The sequence below is a fragment of the Clupea harengus genome, chromosome 20, assembly GCF_900700415.2.
Source record: "Clupea harengus chromosome 20, Ch_v2.0.2, whole genome shotgun sequence".
NCBI classification, from domain to species: Eukaryota; Metazoa; Chordata; class Actinopteri; order Clupeiformes; family Clupeidae; genus Clupea; species Clupea harengus.
The window spans coordinates 4,452,875-4,461,924 of record NC_045171.1 but is presented as its reverse complement, the minus strand read 5'-3'; the positions used below and the strand labels follow the sequence as shown (position 1 = coordinate 4,461,924).

The 9,050-nt window shown below is 40.3% G+C and overlaps 1 protein-coding gene across 2 annotated transcripts; it reads right to left on the bottom strand.

The window, feature by feature from the left end:
- Nucleotides 1-3,939: 3,939 nt before the first annotated feature.
- Nucleotides 3,940-6,414, bottom strand: cd40lg (CD40 ligand). Of its 2 annotated transcripts, XM_031587272.2 has the most exons (5): nt 6,086-6,410; nt 5,099-5,251; nt 4,969-4,990; nt 4,789-4,866; nt 3,940-4,628 (listed from the first exon to the last, which is right to left on the bottom strand). In XM_031587272.2, exons 1-5 carry the CDS (start codon nt 6,260-6,262, stop codon nt 4,219-4,221), a joined length of 840 nt encoding a protein of 279 aa, XP_031443132.1. In that variant the 5' UTR covers nt 6,263-6,410; the 3' UTR covers nt 3,940-4,218. The 2 variants fall into 2 exon arrangements, with proteins under 2 accessions (XP_031443132.1, XP_042558700.1); XM_042702766.1 differs by having other exon boundaries at nt 4,969-5,251; nt 6,086-6,414.
- Nucleotides 6,415-9,050: the final 2,636 nt, after the last annotated feature.

Here is a 9,050-nt window from a genome sequence, read left to right as displayed (position 1 = left end):
CGCTGGAACCCTCCCTCTGCGGTACTTTGCTGGACATGGCAACACTGAAATAAGAGTTAGCGAATCAACAAACCAGCTCATTTGCAAGAATGACATGCAAGTTCTGTGCACTGTGAATGGCCTGCAGTGGAGGGCTTCATATAGTGCTTATACTACAGGAAAACAAAAAGCCATCCTAGGTCTAACATGGTGTCTTCATGCATGGGGATTTTTTAGCCAGGAGATGGACAAAGATACTTCAGCCATACAGTGTTTTTGCTGTCCACTTTTACCTGTTCCCTTTGGTTTGGACAAAATTATTGTGTGTGTGTGTGTGTGTGTGTGTGTGTGTGTGTGTGTGTGTGTGTGTGTGTGTGTGTGTGTGTGTGTGTGTGTGTGTGTGTGTGTGTGTGTGTGTGTGTGTGTGTGTGTGTGTGTGTGTGTGTGTGTGTTGGTCTCATGTGAAAGGACCCCAGATGGGAAAGATGAACTGTGGGGGGGGGGGGGGGTTGGCTTTTCTTTTTTTTTTATATTTGTTTGTTTGTTTGTTTGTTATTGCACATTATTGACATAAGATGACTGTGGCCGTCTTGAAATTGAGAGTGAATCAAAGTGTTTTGAGTGAGTGTGGATAGGTGAAACCTATCATTAGACTATCAACAGAAACAAAAAAACTAGCTACATGGGAAATGTAGTTTTCCCTGAGATATTAGCAGAGGGTCCTAAATGGGGTGTCTGAGGGCAAGCTTGGATGTACAGTATTTCTTTGGTATACATCAGTTAATAGATAATCTCACATGAGTGATCATGTAGTCCAAAACCATCAGGGATAATATTAAGCTCATAAAAATATTGATATAGGAATCTAATACTGTTCAGGCTTATAGATCTAAAAAAATAAATTATATATATATATATATATGTATGTATATCATATATACATGGAAAAGATAGATATTATGGCAGTAGCTAAATACTTTCTTACTGAAAATGAGTATAAAAACAAGCATTTCTAGCCTCAAGTAAGATTTTTAAAAGGCATATTTATTTTTCTTGAAATTCATTCTTTGTTGGAAATGGTGTGTATGGTACTGGAAAACTGCACCAGTTTACACCTTAACAAGGTTTCCTCTCTGTCTTTGTCTCTTTCCCTTCCTGTTTCTGAGATTCCTGTCGTGGTTGCACTGCTTCTCCCGATATCGCTGTGAAATGGAGAAACGTCCATGTCCTCAAGAGCTGGTGGCTTTTACCTGAAATAAGGAAATGTTTGCGTACACTACTGTTCATCTTTTGGAACCACCTGTCTCATCGTTTGTTTTTAATGATGGTCACTACACTGTGTACTTCAATGCTATAATTAAGACGGCAAAAGTTCGTAAATAGTCTTAATGTGGTATTTCACGTGTTTTGGGGCAAAGGAAATTAGAAAGTAAAAGTGTGTTATTATTTACCCATCTGAAGATGCCATCCACCTGGTAATTTGTGCATTGCTTACTAGACAGTCCTCTTCTTATATGTTTCATGTGGCCTTTCAGACAAGAGTAGCAAGCTTAACTTTTATATTGAAAACCTGTTGGAATTTTACGACTTGCATGACTTTTTGTACATATATGAGCCACAAATTTCCGTAACTTTCTCATCGTGTCCAGGCAAAAGTGTGTGATTCCTACGTTTTGAACAGTAGTGTACTCCCCATCCAGCTGTGCTTGACAAACATGGATGAAGGGTCTCTCTATGTGGTGTAAGCTGGCAAAATGCCACCGCAGCAATGACAAACCAATGAAAGTATCCCCTGTGTGTGTATATATAGACTTCATGTAAAGTCAGTGGCGGGTACTGATCCACTGTTAAATATCAATGCAATCAAATGGCTGATTGCTCTGGTGGAATGTGTATGACCAAGCTTGAGAAGAGGAACAGCACTTAGTGTGGAGACTCCTAAAATCTGCTCCATGAACAGTTCAGTCTTATCGAAAGCAATACAAGACTACTGGTACTGCTAAGCATGTGGCGGCTTTGGCCTTCTACGTCATAGATCAGCAGTCTTCATAACCTGAGCATACAGCAGTCTTCATACACGAGCACTGCGTACTGTGGGCAATAACGCTCTGTGTTCAATCACATGTCCAAATGCTCATGATGAGCTCTGTTGAGTCAGTTAGGTCCTATACTCATTTCTGCATGCTGTCTTTGCTTCCGATAGCCTTAACTATCATTTCAAAGTATGTAGATTTTTTATGATGTAGATTCAAATCTTCTTTTTGAAGTGCCCATGTCTGCAGACCTAAGTGAGTGTATTATTTGCTATAAGTTCTATGCAATTATTGTTTTATGTATGGTGACATTGTTTTTAGCTTTACTTCAGTGAGGGTTTTGTTTTAATAAAAGTTCAACTGAAAAATGATTCTCCACCGTCATATCATAATTGTGTCATCTGTATACCGTACATTAATTTTCTACATTTAAAAGGCTTTCTGTCATCAAGGAGAACCATCCAGCAGTGTGGAATTGTCAAGCGCAACATTGAAATGCACAAAAGTAAATACAGTGTGCAGGTTGCTAAGATACAGTCCTTTTTTTTTCTTCTGAAACCTTTCCTCCCTCCTAGGAAACTGGAAGCCTGATGACTGCCTTTCTCCAGCACATTTGAACAAGACGCGTGCGGTATAGATGGAAGCTGAAAACCCACAAGGCCTCGTGGAACGTTCTCCTGAGCGAAGCTCCATCTCTGGGTTCTTAGATATGCAAGGGTCTGACTCACCCTGTCTTTGTGTGAGGAGCCAGTGACAGTGTGGAATGTGTGAGTGGTGAGCATACTTCCTGTTAGAGCAAACGTGCCTCGGAGCCCAGCGAGGCGTCGCATCGCGTCGCACAAACACTGTCACTCTTTCCACCTTTTAGGCTGGAAGGCAGGTGGAAACCCGGTCCTGGATCAGTGTAGGCCCCTCAGTAAAGGCAGCATATACCTGTGAAGTCAGCTAAACGATGTTTGCTTAGATATGTATACTATGACTGTCAACAAAAAATGTGTTACAGCGTGTGAGGAGTACAATGTAGGCCTACAAAGATTGTCATCTGTAATAATGACAATAGTGACTCTTAATTAAAGCTTTTGAATATTTATCAGTGTTGAAGTTCTCCGATATTGATCAAAGCACACTTAACTGAAACATAGTCCCACCTTAATGCCTTTAAGAGGTATTAGTATGTCTGTGTTTACAAGCCTTGTTGTTCAAGATGGATGAGCCCCCTGCATGTTTACACATTATGAGTCATTTGACATTTGCAGGCAACCAAAATACTATTTTTAATGTGGTTCCCGGGTGTTCTACTTTTGGGGGTCCTGCTATGGGTAACCACTCACCACATCACTGCAACACTGCACAGATCTCTCGACTCTGCAGAAACTCAGTATGGGCATGAGCCCGTAGCCAGTAAAGGGCATGAGCTTTTGCATCGTGTGTTTGATGACAATGCAATGCCAACAGTGCAGTCAATCCTGCCATGATCCATTGCAGGTACAGAAGAAGTTGTATGTAATGGAAGTCAGCATGGAAGGCTCTGCAGATACACTGCATTTGATCAACAACAAAAATGATGAACAATTGAATGGGATGATTTGTTTCTTATTTAGATGCACAAATCCAAAACATGAGAACCAAAGATTCCTCTGGTTTTTGCATCTTTGCATCAGTTTGAATGGAAACTGTGTTGGTGGTGGGGGTGGTGTATTGGTTGGCCTCATGGAGGATGGAGATGACGATGAAGTGGAGGACACACTTTAGATTTCACTTCCCACTGTCCCACTCACCTCCTTCTATCACTCTAACTAGCACTCATAGCCTCATTACAAAAAAATGTAAAGTGACCTTACTTTTTATACTTAAATTCAGGATGACTTCTAGGCAGTACTACTGTCTGTGCTCTCTGCAACGCATAAATTATACTGAACAGGCAAAATATGTTACAAAAATATATTTAATTCATGACTTAGGAATAGGAATTGAATGTGAAAATGAATACTTTAAAATATAACACTGCAAAAGAATTCTAAGCGTTGCCAAAAAAATAAATATCTCAAAATTCAAGCCCTCAACGAAAAAGTGCAATAAATGTTAAACCTTTGGTCCAATGAAAGTACATAGCCGAAAATATGCTTTTAGATAGAAGAGTAGCCCGCTCAAATCTTCCAAGGATTAAAGAAATTGTAGTGCAGTTGTAGTGCAGAGGAAGCTCCAGTTAAAGTTTGTATAATCCAAAGAAGGTGGCATTCCAGTCGTAGTTCACCCAGCTCAGGTCAGTCACCTGCACGTACAGCTGTTCGTCCTTCTCCAGCTTGAACACTCCTCCCTGGGAGGCCGTGCATTGCGATGATAGGTTGGACGGGCAGTAGGCTCTGAGTAAGACCTCATCACTCTCCTCAAGTTCCACTTTCTTGCTAAACAGTTTGACCGAATTCTTCCACTTGACATGTCTGATGGTGTTCGTTGGCGCTGCTTTGGAGTTCTTGACGGAGAAGGTGACCTGCGAGTAGACATAGTAGTAGCCCGAGTGCTTGATGGAGAGTCTGCTGTCGCCTGCTGTGTCCACATTGGCCTTAGTTGAGTGGTCAGAGTTCCACTCTAGCGCGCAGGCCTGATTGTCTGTTGCTGTTGAGACATGAGACATCAATCAATAATTGTCCAACATTTAGCCTAATTGTTTGAACTGAGGTGACTGTTTATGTGTGAAGTATATGGTTCATGTCTCTGTTAGTCTGCCTATTGTGGTAGATACCACGTGGATGGACATTGGAGAGAGTTCTCCTACCTGTGCATGGCTTCGAACTTGTCTTCACTGGCATGTGTGCCACAGCTCCGCGGTAATGTTCCCCAGTCAACATGGCAACTTTAAAAAATTTAAAAAAAAACATCGCTGTCAGCTCTTTCAGGTCTAACAATCAGACCTAAAATATGCAGCAAGGAATTACTCCAATTAAGGTATACATACCTCTGCCTTCTGTTTTTGAAGCCTGAAAAGAAAATAATTGAGAAAAAATAAATAAAAAAACGATCAAGTTATCTCTACGTGAAAATGGGGCTATTGATATGAAGGAAACGTTTATCCACGGTTGACTTGCCTTTGCCATAACGTTCCTGAATTTGTCGAGAAGCTGTTTGCAGTCGAGCAGTGACTGGTCATCTAAGTCATCATCATCACATCTCTGTAGTCTTTTAAGGATGAGGAAGTCATCAAGGTACTTTTCATGAAATTCTCCTTCCCAGTGACTGGCCTGTAAAGCAATATGTATGTAAATCACACAGTTATACATACATGTGTATATAATTAATATGTAATTGTACACATATGTTACACATACATATGTATGTAATTCATATGTAATTGTATTTCAATAAGCCTCAGACACAGAAAATTGAACTCAATTTAATTCAAGTAGTGGCCTATTTAGTGACAACTTCCATGCAGCTCTCACACAGACTTAGGTGTAATTCTATAACATTTGAATTTTTTCTTCATACTCCAGAACAAGAAAGAAGCCACTTGGGAACTGAGGGCATTCAATTCAAATTGGGAGTGTGCGCTAGCATGTCTTTTTCTTTACTAAAATATGCTGCTTTAGTGGTTAAACGCATGCAGTGCTACCAGTTTTTTTTTTCTTTGAATGTAATGGCAATTCTTCAAAGCTTCAACGTTATAATGTATTTCCACTGCTGTCTTATGCTCTTCAAGGTTCTTGTTTGAACCACGAAGGAAGCGCCAGATTATTGGGTCATGCCGCATGCTGGTACACGGTTGAATGTCAGAAAGCTTCCAAAGAGTCAAATCAATTCATATATTTTGCATTATTTCAAATCATTGTCAATATATAGATAAATCTTCACTTTCCTGATAAAAAAATCCAGAAATCCAACCATTACTAAATAAACAAGCCCATTATTATAATCAACAATGCGCCCTATTTTATTTCTAACAAAACCCTCTCTGATTACAAATATTCGTATCCATTAACATGCTACTTCAAATGGTTCATGTGTGCGTTACCTAATAGAAAATCTCCAAGCTTTACATCAGTGTTGACTGACAGAAGGGAATGGAGCCAACCTACCTGGTCGCCCTTGTCAAAAAGGTAGACGAATCCCCCAAACGTGAGCATCATGTGAAGCACCAGCACCACAGACAAGAACCAGAGCAAGCCTGTGTGCTGCCGAGGCTCAGGCCTGCCGTGGACCATCCGGGGAGGCACTGGTGGCGGAGGGAGACTAGTGTGGTAGGTGTTTATCATGATGCCAGTGAAAGAGCGGGTGAAGACAGAGATCAAACTAGATGTGCTAGCTAGGCTCCCCCATGCAGTACTGACAGCTCGGCTCAGCTCGTCTTAAGAGTATGCGACAGGCTGAAAGCATTTCCTTTTTATCTGTGTGTGCATTTTCTTTAGTTGGGGGAGTGTCCCCACTGAGGTCATACTCTCTGGTCATTCATTAATCCACCTGAACCTCTTTTATTCTATTTAATTCTCTTTTATTCTATTTAATTCTCTTTTATTCTATTTAATTCTCTTTTATTCTATTTAATTCTCTTTTATTCTATTCAATTCTCTTTTATTCTATTCAATTCTCTTTTATTCTATTCAATTCTCTTTTATTCTATTTAATTCTCTTTTATTCATTCTTTTATTCTAACTTCATGCCCTCACAGGTAATGTGCCACATTCACATAGCTTTTTTGTTGTTGTTTATATATGTTACTGTTTATTTATATATGTCAATTTACACTGGAAATTATTACTAAGCTCTGGGCTTAAACTACGCTGTCTCTCAGTTTTATTTATTTATCAGGCTTTCCTACTACCTTCTGCTTCAATCATTTTAATAAATGATTGGACATTTGTACCATCAATTTCAACTGTTGAAATGTGAACTGTAACCAGTAGTTTTCATCTGCATGATTATATTTTCTATGTCAGAATTTTCTATGTACTGAATTGTAATCAGGTTATTTCTTTCATTGAGAAAGAAGATGCCACAGGTCACCAATAATCACAGACACGGTGACCTCTCAGTTCTGTTCCATTGCAACAGGAGTGTTTTGCACCAGCTCTTTAAGGAAAACACAAGCCCTCAGCTTTCACAGACGCCAACATCTCGAGAGCGTCGACTTTCAAAGCCATTCCTTGGAAAGCCAAATAGACACCAACTTCAAAAAAAACTTGTGTGGTAAGTCATCTCTTTTCAGAACTCAAAACGTGTTCCAGGAAAAAGCTTATAGGTAATAGTGTGTGCACAACATGAACATGGCTGATTCAAACGCCCTGAGATCAGAAAGGCGTAGGGAAGTGGTAAACTGTTTATAGAAGGCTGGCCATTCTGAAACTGTTTGTTGAGAGGTAAGGTATAACTGTAAAAGTGTGAGAAACTGAGTTTCTGTTTCTGTCATCTTGCATAGACACACTTTCACAATCAACTAAAGTAATTCAGTGTAAAGATCCTCATTGAAGTTCTGCATGTAAATTATCTTCATGAACCAGCTACCCTTATGGACACATTCATTCAGGGTGCCATTGACTACCAAGCCAGGGCCTTATGAATAAACACTGAGAGATGAGAATATAGCAGGTACCTGCATGCTTGGGCCCCATCTCCTGCTGTTTATGTTGATTGCGTTACATCCTGTGTTAATGTGTGCTTTCGTGATCTACAAGATGTTGCAGTATGAATATATACTGAGAGAATGTGTGTGTGTGTGTGTGCCTGTGTGTGTGCGTGCGTGCGTGCGTGCGTGCATGGGTGTGTGTGTGTGTGTGTGCGTGTGTGTGTGCGTGTGTGTGTGTGTGTGTGTGTGTGTGTGCGCGTGTGTGTGTGTGCGTGTGTGTGTGTGCGCGTGTGCGCGTGTGTGTGTGTGTGCGTGTGTGTGTGTGTGTGTGTGTGTGTGTGTGTGTGTGTGTGTGTGTGTGTGTGTGTGTGTGTGTGTGTGTGTGTGTGTGCGTGCGTGCGTGCGTGCGTGCGTGCGTGCGTGCGTGCGTGTGTGTGTGTGTACATCTTGCTGTTTTTTACGTTTTTAAAATGGCACATATTGTATTCATGTGGTAGCAGATTAAATCTCTCACCATGAAGTAAAGCAAGCCACAGTCAAACCAAAATTTCAGAGAAAATGAATGTCAACATATGCACACCCTGACACATCTAACAGCCTTACATCTAACAGCCAACATCTGGACAGGATGAACTGAACTGTGAACTGTGATCACTTCTATTTCAGGTAGGTTTTAACTACTCAGTGAAACTAATATGCAGTGAAACATAACTGAATATAATCTTGATTTAAATCAAACATCTATAATTAAAACATGTTGTACACAGCTCTGAGACCACATGCAAATTCATGCTGTGTCCAAAATCAAGATGATGAATTAAAAAAAGAAATTAAAGCAACATTATGTAACAATTTTACCTTAAAATCACAACTTTAAAATCATTTTGGTGGTACACTGACTTGTAATACAGAGAATGGGGTCTGTGCCACTGCCACAGCACACCTGGTAATGCACTGTGTAACTTGTTGTGGACAGGGCGCAACACAACTAGACCCTACTGCTAGCTATAAGAAGCTAACGCAGTATTCTCTGTATGTTTTGTAATACATCAAATATGCTTTTATCAATCCATTTCTAATGGATGAAGCCTTGACCTGGCGAAGAAAAAACAGAGGAAGATGTTGGAGATGTTGGCGAGGAAGAGAAAACTCTTTAGGCTTTTATTCGTTGGCGATGCCGAGCTGTCCTTCTTTCTGTTGGACTAGTTAGTAATAACTAATCTGCTGCACTTGCTTGCTTACTGTGTTAGGAAAGTTTTCAACTCGCTAGTTTTTTCATTATAACCATCCCTGCCAATGTTATTTACGAAAGAATGTGACATTGGCTGTAACCTTATACTGTAGGTGTCCTCCCTGTCTCACAGAGATGTATAGTTTTCCCATGTCCATGTAATGTTTACATGTTAACAAGCTAACTGTCAAAAAAACTGATTTAGCTTCAGCATCATGTAACCTTCCCTCAACCTACCCCCTAGTCAGCC